This window comes from Passer domesticus, chromosome 1 (genome assembly GCF_036417665.1).
Source record: "Passer domesticus isolate bPasDom1 chromosome 1, bPasDom1.hap1, whole genome shotgun sequence".
NCBI classification, from domain to species: Eukaryota; Metazoa; Chordata; class Aves; order Passeriformes; family Passeridae; genus Passer; species Passer domesticus.
In genome coordinates, this window is record NC_087474.1 from 5,854,539 (window position 1) to 5,872,793 (window position 18,255).

An 18,255-nucleotide genomic window follows, 5' to 3' on the forward strand; every position below is an offset into this window, starting at 1 on the left:
CAATTAATCTCTCAAATGAGAAAAATCTGGGAAAAAAGAATTATGTCCTTTAGTATTTAAAATATATTTCTGTAATAATTACCAAATAACCCTGAATTTAAAATAATGAAACATGCCATTCTACTTATTGTCAACCTGTCTTTTACATAAAGTGATGAACCATTATCCAGTGAAAACAAAAGGATACTGACTGCTTTTATCATGCTTTCATATACTCACATTGATAAAATGCTTTTCATTTACAAAACATACCATTATGATAAAAACTACATACTACTACAGAAGTCATATTTACAGTGGCAGCAAGAAAATGCATGGGTTTGTATGATGAAACACAAAAAACTAAGGGAGGTTTTCAAAAGCTATAAAGCAAAACTTTGATGCAGGACTCTTAAAGGCAGAGTGCAGAGTTTAGAGGTCGTGTTAGACTCAAACACCACAGAGTGGAAAATGAAACATGAATTAGTGACACAGTAAAGTAGAAGCAATTTCTACACATGCAGGTCTTTCAGCTAAAACCACTAGGAAAAGAGGGCTACTGCTAACCATGGATCATCCATTGTTTAGATTCTTACCAAATGGGGAGGGTGAGTTCTCAACCTGGAAAGTGCATAAATCAAGACCTACAGGACCCAAACCAGATAAAATGGATGATTACAACACGAAAACAAAAAAAAGTAAAGAAAAAGCTGCATGCTGAAAAAAGCTACGCAGGTATGAGAGACAACGGCAGCTACATTTTATCCTCTCTTAAGCAGCAAAGCAAAGAGCCAAGTAAAAACAAAATGTTGACAAGTTTGGGCATTTTTTTGGTAGAATAAACCAAAATTGTTCCAAACCAAGGTATTCTTAAGATATGAAAATTGTGTCTGAAATGACCTAAAGCAGAACCTACAGATACAGTCCAACAAATACATCTATAATAAAGAAGGAAAAATAGGAAACAATAGGGAGAGACCCCATGGACATACATACCTGAATGATCTCCAGACTTTACCAAATCATCAGAAAGTATTCCAAGAATATCATCATCAGTGTTTAAGACCTCAGAAAGATCAGCTAAAGGATCGTCGGTGCTGCCTGTAGAAGATGCAAAGAACAAAATCAACATTTCTGCATCTCTGGTGATGTTCTTGACTGCAGCCCCACACACAGATGTACCAGGCTCTAAGGGTCTCCTGTGCTGTCTTAAACTGCACATGTCCCTGGGGTCACACTGTGCTGACCAGCAGCCCCTCCCTGCCAGGACTGAGCCCCCTGCACGTGCTTCATTGTTTAGTCTTTTCAGAAGTGATAATGTGATCACATCATGTGAAACACAGACTGGATGACTCCAGGGGAAAAATAATCCCAAAATCTACTCTGAACTTGCAGCCTCTGAGACACAAAGGCCCATGAATGTGTAAGTCAACAAACAGGTTTTATACAGGACAGCTCACAGTAAATCTGAAGGAGTATATTTTTTTTAATCAGGTAATCAGTTACTTCTTTTACCACCACTTTCTTTCTTAATACAGAAGCAACTGATTACCACACCCTGATAGGGAAGTGAAATCTAGACTAAGAAGAAATAAATAGAAATTGAAGATGATACTTTTAAGATCAGAAGAAAACCTGATGGAGTGGTAACAGCCAGAGACAGAAATGTCATGTTTGTCTGCCATCTAAGAAAAACTGGCCTGGTTTAGCAATAAATTCTTTAATATTAAATAATACATTCTGGACACTATTATCTTCTTGACCTCCAATCCACTAGAGAGGCATTACTCCAAATGGCCCATCTGGTTTTATTAACTAGTTGCTTTGGACTATTGCAGATGTGCAACATTTGCAAAAAATGTTTGACAAACAAATAAAAGTTGAGAAAAATGTTTTTCAGTAAAATTACAGACTGTCATGACTACATGAGCAATCACTGCCAGACCAATAAAACATGATGAGATGGCAAATATTAATTTAACAGAAAAAAGGGATTAATACAAATCATAAAATATATAATGTGGAAAACATATATATGTCCAGGTTGAAGGGGGACCAGAAAGCCAAAGAACACACACATTTCAGACAAATACAGATGTATTTTTCATTGTTACAATCCAACTACCCCAGGAAAAAATACAGCTTAATTCAGAGCCTGGTGCCAAGGATTTACTTCTATCATGAGGTTACTTTCCAAGCTGCAAAGTTAAACAATGAATTACAAGTGCCTTCTGCTGATTTTCAGAGACAACCCTTTTCCCTTCCTCCATTACCAAGTCAAAACGAAAATTGTTTTTTTCACTTTACTACTTTTATTCTTCACTTTTACCCTCTGTAATGCAGACAAGATGAAACCAATCTAATTAAATCAGGTTTTATATTTGCCACTCAAGAGAGTGGATTAATGAGCCAGTGCAGACCAGTCCATTTAAATGTACAAACAAAATACAGCTCCTACTGATACCAGCAAACCTGTCTAGAAGTGCCTCGACACCACACCACTTTGCAGCCATAGTTATTTGGGTAAAAGTGACAAAAAGTACTGTTAAATGTCAGTTGTTAGTGTTTGGTGGGTTATTTTTTTGGGATTTTTTCGTTTGTTTGGGTTTTTTCAGATACTTGTTTTCCTTCTGGCAATTTGGCCTGACTATGCAAGTACTGTAACCAGGCACCACAAGGTGATGTCATGACTTCAGCTGGCTCATGGATTGATCTTGGTCCCTCTTTAACTTTCCTCAAGTCAGCTTGAAGGCAGCTAAGTATCAGGGAGAAAAAAGCCCATGAAGGAAGCATTGGAGCTGTACTGGCAGCCTTTAATTCTTCTCTAGTATTTTATGTTATGGTGCTTTTCTCCACAGCCCTAACAATTCAACTTCTAATGGGAATACAAATATATTGCGCAAGTAGCTGGGAGGAGCTCAGTTGAAAAGATCTAACATTTAAAGATACAAAGTTCACCACCTGTAGCTACAAATTGGCCATGGATAAATTCAGGCTTCAAATTTGAGGGTCTCTAACCCTCAAATTGAAGAAAAATTAGGATTCCACAAGGAATGAAGGAAATTAAGATTCCACAGTGGCTTTCAGATGAGATAAGATGGAAAAAACATCCTGCTTTCAAAATGCAGTTTGTTAAGTCTACAAAAAGACTTGAGTGTTGGTGACAGCAGGGGGATAGAGTCTATAATCCATAAAACTCACACAAGACATCTAATCTAAAGCATGTTTTTACTTTTTTTTCTCCTATTTTTTCCTTGTTTTAATTCCATGTGTGTTAAATATTATCTTGGAAACAACAGACTCACTTGAGTCAGCTGCTTCAGATCAGAATCAATAGCTGGTTGACATCTGCTGCCAAACAAACAGCTCAATACTGCTCATTAATTTGACTCTTTTCAGAATGGAGATGAAAGCCAAGACAAAGCAAAAAGGAAAATAATTTGCTTATAATGCTGGATCTCTAAGATAGAGTACAGTTCTAATGCTATCTTGTGAGCCTGATCCCTCAAATGCAGCTTTTATTTATTTATAAAGTTCTAAAATCATAAAAATGCCTCTCCCAAGGCTGCAGCCATCCCAAGACATTGAATCACACAGTAACATTTCTAGCCATAAAATGTCCCAGCAGCACCTGAATCAGCTGCAGAGACTCAGGCAACTCCTCTCCTTTTGTCTAGGAACAATTTCTTTAGCATTCTCTGGAGACCTCACTTGAACAGATGACTTTTTCAGTACTTCCAGAAAAAATACACTGAATTTAAGCTATTTCAAACAAAAGGAAAGGTCACATTGCCAGGGCCTTCACAGCACACACCTCACCAAGTGGCTTCTTTTTCATCAGGGACACATAGGTCAGGAAACTCTAGAGAGAGGCAGACAGTCCTCAGAATGCAACAGATCTAAATCAACACCTTCAACTTCACCCATGAACCTGTGAGCAAACCTCTGCACTGTGCTCCAGCACTTGGAAGTGATTTAAGGGTTGGTGCCACGCAGAACAGAGTGCACAGAGTGCCACATGTCATAAAAACATAGGAAAGGTGAGTTTTCTAACTGAAAAAAACCCCAGCAACCTCTCTGTCAGACAAAAAGCAGGGCTGGGAGCCTAAAGCTCACTTCAGTCACAGTTTCTAGAAATTAACAGTAAACAAAGTACTCCTAAACTCCTTTTCTTTCCAGCTCGGCCAATCCCTATCACCACTGCAATACTGGCTAGCGAAAGGTTCAGCCATCCTTAACCAAGGTGTTAAAATAAAAGCCCAAATAAAATAAAGCCCAGAACATGTCCCTGAAATGCACCGTCAGCTCAGGAGCAGTCTGAACTCATTGCTGCCCTCCCCAGCAGTGCTGGGTACCTGCTGGAAACCAGAGCAGGATCTTCTTTAGATTCTTAAGAGCTCTCTGGAAGATGTACAAACATATCCAACCCTTAATCCTGGGATTATACAAGCGGAGTTTCCAAGAGAAGAATGTTTTTCTTGTGGAAAAGACCTGTGCAATCAAGGAAGGACTCTCAGAGGAGTCAGCAATCCTTGTGGGAAGTGACAGCATAGGAAAACATCACAGCTGGTGACAACACAGTCCTGCAGCCCCCCAGTGCAGGGAACAAACAGTTCATGTTGTTCCTGCTGCACAGCCAGGTCTGTATGGAAATGATGCCCTGGGACACTGTTCCCATCTGCAGCTCCAGCCAGAAGGGAGCTCAGTGAACCCCTCACACAGGAGGATGCTATTGTGGAAATAACTGTGTCCCAGAGAGTCACAGGCAAAGAGTTCCCAACTGCACCGGAACTGATCAATACTGGCAAGGTGACTTCACCCACTGGTGACCCAGCTACACCAAACAGCTCCAGCTGGACACAATTCTAGCTAAAATCTGAACAGCTGCAAGAGAATTGAGAAAGGCAATTGATTGAGAACATTCTTATGGCCAGAAAGCACTGTCCTTTGAGTGTCTCACATGGCAAATGGGAAGGACAGTAGGTTATCCACTAAAGCCATTGCTAGTGATTTATTTATTAATGGCCACCTCTTTATTATTTATTTCTGAACAAATAGAGGACAAAACTACAAAGATTTACAACTCTGTTTTTTTATGAAGAACTTTCAGACTTTGGAAAAATAGATCGTTAAATTAAATTAACTTCATGAGTTTCTAAACCCCTGTACTACCATAGCACAATAACACTTCAGTGACTTCAAGCTTGCAGTTGAATAGGCCAGCAAAGACCTCTGAAGTTGAATTTCTCTGGCTTCAAAAGAAAGGCAGGGTGGAAAAAAGTCATAGTGAGCTTATCTTCTTGGAGTGCTGGAACTAAGGAAATACAGACCATGCAACACTTCATTTCCAGCAGCTTCACCTTAAGGGAAGTTACTTTTTTGCATTCTCTATAACTCACAACTTCAACTGTAGAAGAATCAATGTTTGATTATAATACAGCCTTTTGCTTTTCATTTAGCAGATTTTCACTAAGTAACAACCACAAAGAGGTGACCTTTCTTCAAATGACTCTCTGGACAGTGGGACCTGTGATAGTGTGTGCAAACAGCTATAGATGGAAAAACTTTGGGGATCAGCTGAAACACAAGCCATAAATTAATTAATATACAAAATAAATAGTAGCAGTTTCTAAAAATAAAGACACCTCTTACTACAAGGCAGAGAAAAAACAATTTGAAGTAGACAGTAAGGTTTTAATTGCTCTTTTGTGTGAGGCTGCTCTTTCAGCAGCACTTTACAACCCTCTGGCTATTTGCAAAACTCTCAGCAGAAACTTCAGTAAGGTTCTGCAATAGCAGAAGCAAAAGATTGCCTAGGGGCTACAAACTGTACCTGGAAAGGGCACTCATGTTCAGAAAGGACATGGTGAAACAAAAATTCCGAGGAGACTGGCAACCTAAAATAATCTAAAACAGTAAAGAAAAAAATAGTTGGATGATATTCATCCAACTAGTATTCACTAAACTACTAAAAATATCATTTAATGAGAGTATCTGTGTTTTATTCTATAATGAACTGTATGCTTTTCCCTACACAGAGCTAATTTTCATGGATTTTATAGCCATGGATATTATAGTCGAGATGTTGCAGATTTGCTTTAAGTGCCAATTGTTGTGTCATCCACTGCTCTTTGTGAAACAGCTGGAGCCCTTGAGAAGAATATCACTAAATATCACTGTGAGCTAACCTCACAAGGACAGCTCATATATAGAATGCTGAAAAATACAGCAGAAAAACTGTGGGAGGAAAGGAGAAAAGTGTGCAAAAGCCACAGTGAGCACAATAAAATCAAACTACTGAGTTATCTCTAAGTTCAGGTTTGTGTACCTTGAGGTCCCAGTTTTGCCTGAGCTGGAGTGGAGGTGGAGCTAAGAAGGGGATCAGATGAAGGATCCAGGAAATTGGTGGCCAAGTTTGTTTTACATGAAAGTGGAAGTGACTCTTCAGGTAAATTATCCAGGCTCATCTTGCTCTGTCTACTGGTATCCAGTAAGTCTTTTCCAAAAAAAGCTTCCTGCAAAGAAGACAAAATGATTTAACGTAGGAAGAACACTGTATTGACTGAAAAAAATTGAGTAAATGACACAGTTAAAATTAAAAGTCAAGGATTAGTAAGAATATAAAAGCACAGTCTCTGTCTCACAAACACTCCAGTATGGCAATATCTCTTCCAGGCTATGAGAAGTGGCTACAGTGGCTACAACTTACCTGAGGAAACTACATTACCAAGGTTTTAGGATTAATTTAATGCCTTAAGATTATACAGAAAAACATTAGTCTTCTTACCCACATGTAGCACAGACAGTGTATCAATACATGTTATTATCTACCACAACTTATTTATTATTTAAAATATTTCTCCTGGCACAAAAAGGAGAGCTGAAGAAGGGGCACATTACTGGGCAACTAGATGTAGAACCTTGTTTCCATTTTGAGAATCACCATAAACTGCATTTCACAAAATCATCCTCATGTCTAACTGCAGTAACAAAACACCTGAAGATGTTTAACTTATATTATAAAAGTGGCTTTTAAAATATTATGTAACATCTATCACTCACCTAAGCCTGAATACTCAGTAATTTGCCAACCTTTATTCATTATATAACATGTTGGGACATGTTCCCATGTTGTCTTTCAAATCCTGATTTAGGATACAGTTCTAAATATAGATTTTTCAGTAGCAATTATTGTAATACCAACAAAGAAGCTAAGAAATATTCTATGTTTTACAGGAGTAAAACATGTATTAAAAATATTTATCCTTATTAGTCCAAAGGAAATGTTGTTTAAGTATTTTCTTTCCAAGTCACTTCCCCACTTATGAAATACAGTTTTTTTAAAGAGAAAATGTTCTGCCTCAATGTTAATTCTTTGTTTTCAATCCTAATACAGTTCATGCCATGAAGTTTGGTGAACATCTACTGGTGAACATCTACAAGACAATGAAAGTTGCAACTTTGGAAAGTTCCCTTCACAATGAAGAAGGTGGCTGAAAAGAACAAGCCAAGTAAGTGAGATAGATAGACAGACAGACAGACAGACAGATAGATAGATATACACATACATATATATAAACCAGCCAGTTTGTAACTTGATTAATGGAAGGAAAGTTGCTCAGTCACCATTAATGTCCTGGTTATTTTCCACAACTGCTGCCTCTTACCTGCTAGGGACACCATGAAATCAATGGGAGGGAAGAGCAAACATTATTGTGGTAGGGAGATGCAGGGCACATTAATCCATAAAACTATAGGAAACAAGTTTCCTTATCAAATCATGCTCTATAATCCTCAAAAAGCAGAATGAGAAGCTGAGGAAGTGGCCTGATCAGGCTAAGACATCCTACAGGGCTGAATGTGGAAACACCATGTGGCAGTTCAGAGAGCAGAAGAATGATTTTTCCAAACCATCTGATCTCTCAGAACAAGGAGAGATCCAAATACATTGAGAAGGACTCTCCAGAATCCTGGAGATTTAACATAATATAGAGCTCCCTGTAGAAGCTCATGAACGCTCTTTACAGAAAACCCTTTTCATTTAAATAACCATTTTGGAATCAGAAAAGAAACATTATTGGTTTAAATAAACTATGAAAGAACACATGAAGAGTAGGCTTTTAAATGGATTTACAACACAAGGAGCAGACCACAAGCTTTACCTGCAAATAGGCAGGAAAGGTTTCTTCGAGTTTATTTTTCTTTTTCCTGTAACGCTTTTTTATTTTCTCAGTACTTTCAGAAGCTGGGGTAGACTCCTCAACTGGAGTGTCTGGCAGCTGCTCTGTCCAACCTACAAAGGAACATTAGAGTACAAGTAAATTAATTACTGAGTAATTTGCTCTAAAGGGACAGTGGCAGCACACCTGGCTACCTCTGGGTGCGTGGGTCACTGCACATCACTCCAGATGCATCCCAAAGGGAGCTTTCGCCCAGCTGTGAACTGCCCTGACCACCCAGGCTCTGGCAGCAGAAATGCCAGATGTGACACCAGCCACATCACTGTTGGAGCTCCCAGGTACACTTCTGCATCCCCAGGCAACCTAAGAATTTGCCAATTTGACAGAAATTATAGGTGCCATTCAAGCAGGTATTTGAAAAGACAATTCCACTGAAGAAGTACCTCCCGTGTCATCAATACTGAGTTACACATTAACCACCTTTCATTTCATACACTATTTTTTCTCAAATTAGAAGTAAAAAAACTTTTTTTTTTAAATCTGAGAAAGAACTATCATATAAATAATGAACAGCCTAGAAAAAGAAATCTATAAAGAAGCCCTTCAAGAAAAATTACACATTTATTCAGCTGTCATATTTCAAAGTGGCACTGCTTTTTCTAATAAACACAAAAGCACACAGTGCTCATCAATCATTCAGTATTTTATTACAACAGAGCAAGAAAAACACTGCAGGTAATGCAGAACTTCTCAAGTTCTGCTACTTCTGTCTTGCCAAAGCAAATTACATGAAGTTAAGGACTCTGGCAAGTTATTTAAGAAACTGTATTATCAGGATAATAAAATCAGCTCTGCTCTGTACTGCAGTAATCTCCTGTAGGATATCCAGAGGACCATGAGTGGAATGAGGTTCACCAGCACTGACCTATGCACTGTCTGAGAGGGAGGTTTCACAGAGAAAAGGAGGGAATGTGACAAGGGTGCAAAAAATCCTGGTAAAGCTGATGAGTACTGGCCACTGAGAAGCAGGCTCTTGGCAAGCTATGATTTGTATTTTTCTCAACTAGCAATTGTGCCTGAGCAGACAAAAAGAAGCTCCAACTTCCAACTGAAGAATACTTGTGTAAGAATACTCCTTTTTAATAATATGCATTGTAGTGTTACCCAGAATGGGGAATTAGCTTATTAGCCAATTAAAAAAAAAAATTACTTCAAGGAGCAGACCCCTATGCAAATGAAAACATCTAACACAATATTTTCAGCACAATCTGCAATAAGGCAGTATGCTACACTGAAATACTATTTACAAAGCAGAAACATAGCTGTAACACTAATATTGAAAAGAAAGCAAACACTATACCAAGACTGGGAACTTAATCAGGATATCTGGCTGCACTGATAAATGTTTATTAGCTTTATGAAGTAGTTCTACAAATGCAAGCACAGACAACACTAGAATGTTAGATTTTAATAATACTGCCTCGATGCTGTAGCAAAGATCCAATCCCCACCATGTTGTACAAATCTACAGCAAGAGACTGATCTGGCTCTACAAAAAGTAAAAAAACCAGTATCTAAACTGAAAGGAGAAATCTCAGGCCAGGGTCTATAACTGGGGTGGAATCAGCCAACCTTTAGAAGCAGCTGCCTTCTCCTACTGACTTTCCAGGGAACAGGCTCTGAACTAAACATATTCCACATCTCCCCTGAATGATACCTCAACATCCTCTAGGTAAGTGTGAGCAACTTCAGATGGATGGAATAATTTAGTCTAATCACACATAGCAATAAAGAGAAAAAGGCCCATGAATAAAATCTGACTTCTTGTTAGGCACCCAATCTACTGAAAACTGCAGTGTCAGAGGTATGAAAATGGCTCTGCCATGGGAAAAGGCACCCAACAAAGTCAAGGATTCTTCAGCCCTGGAAAAGGCAACACTGATGGGGAAATATGATACACATCTAGAAAATATTTCTAGAATGAGTGATTCTTTTAAAATAATCTTTCATAACATTAAACATGAGGACAGCTTATGAAACTCTCAGATATCCGATATCTGGCTTAAAATAAAAAGGAATTATTTCTTCATGCAACAATAACATACCACTAAACTCTCTAATAAAGGATTTTCCTGACCATGACCAGATTTATAAAAAATTATTAGACACAGTCATGGAATATGAAACACTGCTGAGTATTAAAACTGATGGTCCAGAAGACAGCCCTGGACTAGGGCTACATCTGGAGAAAGGTGTATCAGAAAGAGGATTGCTCTGAATATAACATCATCATGATCATCATTATTATTAATTACTGTTGTTATTGTTATTACTATCCTCACTCCTGCAATTCACTGTTTCAGTTTCTTTGTACATCACGGGCTCTGTTGAAATGATAGCTATGCAGGAATGGGTATTTTCAGTTGAATTAATAAAGCCATGATGACAAAAATACACGTTTGATGAGCTGTATTGCTTTTACTGCATTAAGCATGAACAAACATTTAACACCAAATTCCTGCACTTACCTTCATCTCTGCCAGGCAACTGTTCAGAAACAGATCCAGAAGAATCTTTCCTGGAGAGAGATCTTTTTGTCTTCCCCTGCCCTGTACGACTTCTCTGACGTACCATAAATCCACCAATACCTGAGCAAGGAAGTAAAAAATTCAATGTACTGAATAAAAACTGTGTTTCATAGTACAAATGAGAGGCAAGATTACTCTGCAGGTCAAGGAGACTGCTGCATCTAGATGTCTAAGAATGAATCTGAGGTACCTGGTGAGTTTTCATTTTGAATTTTATGAGACATTTCTGAATTTTTATGTCGCAGTGGGTACACATGTAATGAAAAATGATCAGAATTTCAGGTTTGTAGAGCATCCACAAGAAGTTCAAATCACCAAACCTGGCAACTTTCAGGTGTTGGTTTTCCTCTCTCTTGGGGCAAACTGATGAGTTGCTGGAATTAGCTGTCAATCTACCAAATGAAACCTATTAAAGAACCTTAAAGGACCACAAAAAATCTTCTGTAAATAGCTCTAGAGAGCCCAGCACTCCAAATGATGCTACCAGAGAAGGACATATCCCAAATAAGAAGATAATTAATCAACATCATAGTGGCCTGGAACTCCTGAATCCTTCACTAGAGACTGACTGCAGAGTTCCTGATCTTTGCAGTTGGTGTGTATGTTGCAGATACAGATTTGTTTCATTTTCCAGGGGAACTGTTGGCTGCAGAAAACTAATGGATAACTAATGGATGTATTCTACATGGATACAGCTCAACTGTTTGTGCACCAAAGACATACAGTTAATTAATCCAGTCAGGATAATTAAGAATCAACTGCACAAAGAAATGAAAATAAATGAATTCATCCAGTAACTGAATTCATTAAAATTCACCTGTCAGAAGTAATCTGCAAATACCTGGTAAATTACTCTTTTAAAATATGTCAGAAAATACCTAAAATAACTGCAAAAAGTTGTGTGAAGTTCAGATATTTCCATATATATACACACATAAAAACTCTCCTTCAACAATTACAGAAACACAGCACAATTTCCTATCAAGTTAAGAATCAATAAGGCACAGATCTGAACTACTGCAAGTAATTGACAAGCACACTAAGAACAAGGGCACTGCTGACCAGCAACCTTTGGAAATGTGTTTTGGCAAAGAAGAAAAAGGCAACTTTTAACAGAATAGGGAAAAAAAATCTTACAGTCAACAATAAGCAGTGGAAATACTTCAGAATTTTGTAATGTTTTCTAATTTTTTTTGGTAATGATACGGAAAAAAATGAACAATGGACACACAATGATCTAAGATACTTTATCCTACCAGGTCTGTATGGTTTTCGCTTCCTTTTTTTAATCCCATCAGCTCCTTCAGCCACTTTGGTATCATCATCCACGGCTTCCCTTTCTGGGCTGGAATCTGATTTTCCATCACAATCCATAAGGTCACCTTCTGCAGAAAAGAGGCAATGGTAACTTTAACTGGAAAAGCCAAAGAAAATTATTTTTTCCAAAATTTCCACATCTGTTTTATGAGAAACTGGCTGAGAATGACAGATTTTTCAAAAGGGTGACAGATAATCATAATCCCTGGCCATTTTTGGGAAACCCATCCTATCTATACACACATTTCCTATGAGATGATGTTTAGACAAAACCAGCAAATAAATGCTCTAATGAGTATATGTAAGTCAGAGAAAGTTTTTGGTACCTCCTTTGAACCTTGTGCTAAGTGTCTGAGCAATCTCTAGCTATTCCATCAAGAAATATGGACCCAATTTACCAAGATACACTTCCTTTATTTCACTGTCCTCCTCAGTTTTCTTTGACAGGGCTTTTTTTTTTAATTGAGAAGACACTCAAAAACTGCAGCCTGCACTTGGAAAGCAAAGTGTAATGACTTCTAGTGTAGTGGGCTCATTCATGACTTGAAGCTGTGTGACTGACTGAATGCAGACTGATCTATGAAGAGGAATTTGATTTATATAATACAAAATTCAGCCCAAAGAAATTACTCAGCCTTGAAGATGAAGACTATAACTCAGAGTTTAAAATCTGTGGGGAAAGCAGGGTAGAAACAGATGTAAAGTACATTGACATTAAACAGCCTTTTGTGTTGAAGAGAGAGGGAACAAATTCTTCTTGGTAACCCCAGAAAGACCTAGCACCTTCATTTTATCATAAACCTTCTGAAATGTTAAATATGCTCTCATCCCTGAAAACATACTGGAATTCTGTTCTGCTTTGGATATAGGTATATAATTCTAGATGGAGTAGAGCCCCATGCAGTTGTAAGAGGGAGAAATATTGTTAAAACAGAGCTGGACTCTTCCACACCACTTTTGCTGTAGCAGAACTGTAACCCTCACTCTTCCACAGGCTAGGTCATGGCCAGACTCTCCCACTGATAAAGACCTCATCCAACAAAGCCAGTGGATAGCAAAGGCCATCAAGCTGAAGCTCCCAAAGCAAGCTCAACTTTCAAGTGGACTCTAAAATGTAGAAGACCCAATGAAATCTGAACCTGATGCAAGCCTACAGATGAGATGGTAACGAAATTCCATGAGCTCACTCTTCTCAGATAAAGCCTCTTTTTTCCACCTGGAATGTCAAGAGTCAAAATAAGGGTTTTTTCCTTTTCCTCTGGAATTACTACACTGTGTTACTCCAATCAAAGCCATGGCACAGCTGTATTCATGCTGATGCTCATACAAAAATTCCAGATGTTTGGACATAGACACTGATCCCCTCTCCAGAGTAGAGCCCTACACACACAGAGCTTCAAGGAAATCCAACCTATCTCCCATGTACTCACTGTGCTGTTACCATCACACACATGAATGTGCTTTATCTCTAAAAAAGGCAACAAAATTGATCAGAACTGAAACTGAAGTTGTGGATGCTCTGGCTCTCCCTTTCATACCCTGCTATCACATCTATATATCCTGTTATCTACAGGAAAAGACCTACCACTTATAGAAGCCAACAAGCAGATAAAGAAGTCAGAAAAGTCATATAGAAAACAGGCACACATTTTTAAAAGTAAAGATTATTAACCACTGAAGGAGTAAAGGCAAGTGACTGGCTGCCTCCAAATTCAAAAGCATTTTTTGTTTTCAAAAACCCAGCTGATGGAGAATATGAAAATAAGAGATGAAATTTCAGAGTCCATGTAATGCTAGGACAATGTACCAACCCTGTGAAGACTGAAAGACATGAAAAAAAACAAACTGTTTAAAAGGTTATAAAGAAATAAAAGGAAGCTACTTTTAGCAAAGAATAGTTCTAGTCAACAACAGAGGGTAAGAATGTCCTCGTCAAACAGCAGGAACAATACTTCTATCAAGAAGTTCACTGATGGCTGAACTACCCAGCTTCTTATGACATTTGATCTGATTAACAATGCAGTGTTGCAGTAACAGAATTGTGGGGAGGTGGGGTGCCTCAGTTCCTCTCCAGACACCTACATGACCAATGCAATGACTTCTCACCTGCCACTGGAAGGAGCCCTGTCCCAGGCCATGGATTAACACCGACTGTGCCATCACCCTCCTCAGCATGCACAGGCAGACCATGGCAAGGACAATGGTGCTGCACCATGCAAGTGTTAGCCCGGATCACTGACTCTCACCTTACTTCTTTCAGAAGAGAGAAATACTCTCAGCTAAGAACTACTCCACTTTCCCACTTGATTTTAGTACCAACCTGTCAGTGATACAGATGTTGCTCTGCTCAGCCAACACTTTCAAACAGTTTGCACTGAATTTGAGTACACCTGTACTCTACAAGTGTGCAATGTTTCCCACAAGGTAACCCAACAATTAGACAAAAAGTCATCTCCTATTTCCAGTGCTGGCAGCCCTAGAAAGGTGAATTTCCTATAAGATAGATGTCCCATAAACAGAACAACAAGGAAAATTCCTGAAATGGACAATGAGCCATGACTACTGTTCAAGAAATGTCCATAAAACATTCTGTACAGAACACAGGAGTATCAGTGTAATAAAAACTCCCAGGGATATTTGCAATACACACAGGTACTGCAACACTCCAAGCTACAAGACATGCCAAAAGTAGACTGCTACCTCTACTGTCATCCATCTCCCCATCTCTTGAGTGTTCTGACTGGGCATCTGGGGGTGTCTGAAGCACAGCCACACTGTTCTGATTTATAATCTTCAGTTTAAGCTTTGGTTTCGTCCGTTTTCTTCTGGGTACTGTAACAGTGAGGCTCTGTAACTGAGACATGCCGGATTCTGTCAAGCAGACTCCATCCTGGGTGTATGTCTTCGGTGGGTCTATAAAAGTTGAATGAATCATAACAGCAATATAAAACTCTTTTAATTTACAAGTCTTTGATTTTTTTAGGAATAGCACTTACAAGAGTTAATAATCCACAAGTATGGAGCTGACCCGTGAGTGAAGAAATTGGAATAAATAAACCAGAGGTATCAGACACTGTTTTACACATTACAATTACAGCTTTATGATTTAGAGTCTGATGTCAAATCCAGCAATAATCCATTACATTGCTATGAAACAACTTATATCAAGGACTCATTAGGAAGAACAATTTGATTATGGAAACTGGTGCCTTGCAGGGTATTTCTGCATTACTGGCACCCACAGAAAACTGTGCCAAATCATACTTTGGGTCCTTGTTGCTTTATCAGCCAAGGCTCCCATCCAGCCCTCAGCACTTTACCCTCATTTTATTAAAAAACCTTAAACTTCCAAGAACTCCTGGTAACTCAGAGCAGTTATCAGCCCTATTTCACAGGCAGACAAAAACCCAAGTTGTATCAAGTGAGCTGCTCAAGATCAAAAAGGAAATTGTGGGTAGAACACAAGTCTCCCAAAACCTGCAAAACTGCTTCCTCCTCAAGCTATTAAATGACAACTGAGTCCACTGATAAGCTCTAATATTCTTTAATTCACCATGCAGAAAGGCCCTGCCACCTGTGCTGAGGCCCTGCAAGTGGAAGCTTGGGAACTTTCAGGGAGTTGCCTAATAATGAAGAGGCTGCAATGATGCTTCAGCTCTCTGGAGCCAATTAAATCACGATTTGGTAACACATCTTTTGAAAACAGACAAATATAATAACATTTGTTCCATTTAACCAAAAACATTTCTTCATGTAACATCTGACAATACAGCTGGTTCTGAACAAATTCTTCCCACTTGACTGCCTTCTTACACTGAACTTGAAAGTGTGCTTCAAAAACATCTCACACTCTTTTTCAGATTGAATATTTGAGGGGAGAACCTTCTCTCAGGTGTCAAATAGAAAAAAACCTCTGATCTGATGGAAGCTGTCCTAATATGACAGAAGCTGCTGGATGCTATCATTGTAAAGACTGACTTGTGAGTAGGCTTGTCAGGATTATAAATTCCTAGTACAAACCAGACAAATACAGAAAAGCTGCATCCTCCTAACAGCTCAAGCCTGTAAACATTTGTGTACATGCCTGACTCAGCCACACTGTGTTATCACCACTGATATTAAGGCAAGCAGCTAAGACTGTAGGACCAAAGCATAATTTAAAGTAATTATTATAGTGCAGGTATGGCAGGCAAGAGAGAAGAAAGAAGAGAGAATGAAGAAAAAAAATAGAAAGCATGCTGTGGTAACTGAAGGATAGTTAATGCTGTGTGTTACAAAACCACAGGAAAAGGAATTTTTGTCTTATGTAAAAATATACCCTTAAAATATTCTAAATGATCAGATATTAAGCATTTCCATTCTTTACCTAGTTCTTTTGATTTTGAAATAATCTGAGCTCCAACTGATGAATCACAACAGTCCAAAGAAGGCACTGAAAAATATAAGGAAAATAATTTCAACTTTTAAAAATGGTGACTTGATTTAAATTGAAACTATCAATTTTCCTTTAAGCAGTTCCTTAAACTCCCTAATTTATACTGTTGGCAATCATTTACTTGCACCTTTAAAATAAAGTGCTTTTCAGCGTCACAGATGTGACTACAAAAGAAACCTGATAGAAACTGAAGTTCTCCAATTTCCTTAAGCCAAGAATGGCACTGGAATAGCACTGAACTCAATGGGAAATTATCTCCTTCTACTGGACCAAGGGCAAATGAATTCAATGGGTCTTTCGGGTGGGAAAGCAACCTCTACACTAGTCATGATGTTCAGGTTTTGCTGCCCTAATCATTGTAACTGTGAGGGTTTTGTGAAGTGAGTATTGATCAGTATTTCCCCAAGGAGGGGCCAGCACACTCCAAGAGCTTTGCACACAAGGCTCTCACTGTGTCTGTGCTGTGCCCTTATGCAGCACTTGGAGAAGACTGAGGTATTGAGAACAGATAACTCAGTTATCTGTTGAAGTTAGATAAGGCAATTCTTATTCCAGTTAAGAGTATTGATAAATGGAACAGCAGAAACTCAAAAACTACACCTTGTGTGCTGCAGGGCAGCAGTGGAACAGTGTGACTGAAAAAATAATAATGAAAATGTCCTGCAACACAAGGCTACTTTTGCAGTGGGCAGAAATGCTCTTCCCTTTTGCTTTAACTCCATAACTGCAATGATGTTTCACTCACCTATGATGTGTAGACTAAACTTTTAATATTAGTAGTGACTTCACAGAGATTACGTAGACAGAGCAGTAAAGTGAAAATTAGGAGCTTCTATCTTGCAAACACTGAACTAGAATCAGAAAACCTGTTAGTCAGGCACAGTTAGCATTACCACAGAGACAAGCTTATCCACACTTTTTTCCCTTTTTCTTTGGCCTAGAAATCTTACTCGTGCTGAATTTAGGACTATAACATCTGGAGTATTTCCTTTGTGCCTGTCACACAAGCTGAGACCCCTGAGGCAGAGAACCCATGGGGGGTTCTGTGTGTCACATCAACCATGGCAGTGTGCTGCTGTTCCCACCTCACAACACACCACGGGAGCCAGGACAAGATGGGGAAAAGCACAAAAGCTTCCAAGTAACACTTAAAACGAGTATGAAACATACAGGATGCTTTCTAGCATATAAACAAATTTAAACAAGTGCAAGTCTGTCTTCAAAAACTACAGCGCTTTGAAAGTTTTATGTAATGTACAACTAATTCAGAGGGTATAACCTACAGGAACCCAATGTTTCATGCAATTAGTAAACAAAAGGAGCCTATGAGAGCTACTGAAAAACTGAACTCAACAGTGGAGAGAAAGACAAGGAAGAAAATAAATTGAAAATGACATTTTGAAAGAGACATGAAGCCGGAAAGAAACAAAAAACAGGGGACAAGCTGCAGAAAGGAAGATACTCAAAACACTGAATTGAAAAAACAGAATAGAGGCAGAATGTAAGAACTATTCAAAGTGGAATAAGACATCATCTGTTCATTTAATTTCTAAAAATTTACAAGATGGTTTTAAGAATGAAGTAGCAATTACTGAATTGGAATCTAAGATAAACAAGAAAATCAGAAAGACAGTTGTGAACGGAAATTTGAAATCCTTAATTTAAAAGTCAAACAACAGAGATATCTTCTCATCCAGGTCAGACTGAACAATTTTAGCTCTGGAGACTGAATAGAGTTAAAAGGCTCAAATAAACA

General features: G+C 38.5%; 1 protein-coding gene across 13 annotated transcripts in view; it reads right to left on the reverse strand.

Annotated features, from left to right (window-relative positions):
• The window catches only part of KMT2C (lysine methyltransferase 2C), a 187,325-nt gene that overhangs the window by 39,434 nt on the left and 129,636 nt on the right, over positions 1 to 18,255 (reverse strand). For 9 of the 13 annotated variants that reach the window (XM_064430461.1, XM_064430643.1, XM_064430949.1 and 6 more), the window contains 8 exons: positions 16,431 to 16,496; positions 14,765 to 14,977; positions 12,004 to 12,132; positions 10,688 to 10,807; positions 8,142 to 8,272; positions 6,308 to 6,494; positions 976 to 1,080; positions 576 to 623 (listed from right to left, as the gene is read on the reverse strand). In XM_064430461.1, the coding sequence (XP_064286531.1) occupies positions 576 to 623; positions 976 to 1,080; positions 6,308 to 6,494; positions 8,142 to 8,272; positions 10,688 to 10,807; positions 12,004 to 12,132; positions 14,765 to 14,977; positions 16,431 to 16,496 (999 nt within the window). The remainder of the gene's footprint in view (positions 1 to 575; positions 624 to 975; positions 1,081 to 6,307; positions 6,495 to 8,141; positions 8,273 to 10,687; positions 10,808 to 12,003; positions 12,133 to 14,764; positions 14,978 to 16,430; positions 16,497 to 18,255) is intronic. The other 4 variants (XM_064431113.1, XM_064430714.1, XM_064430805.1 and 1 more) reach the window with 3 other exon arrangements.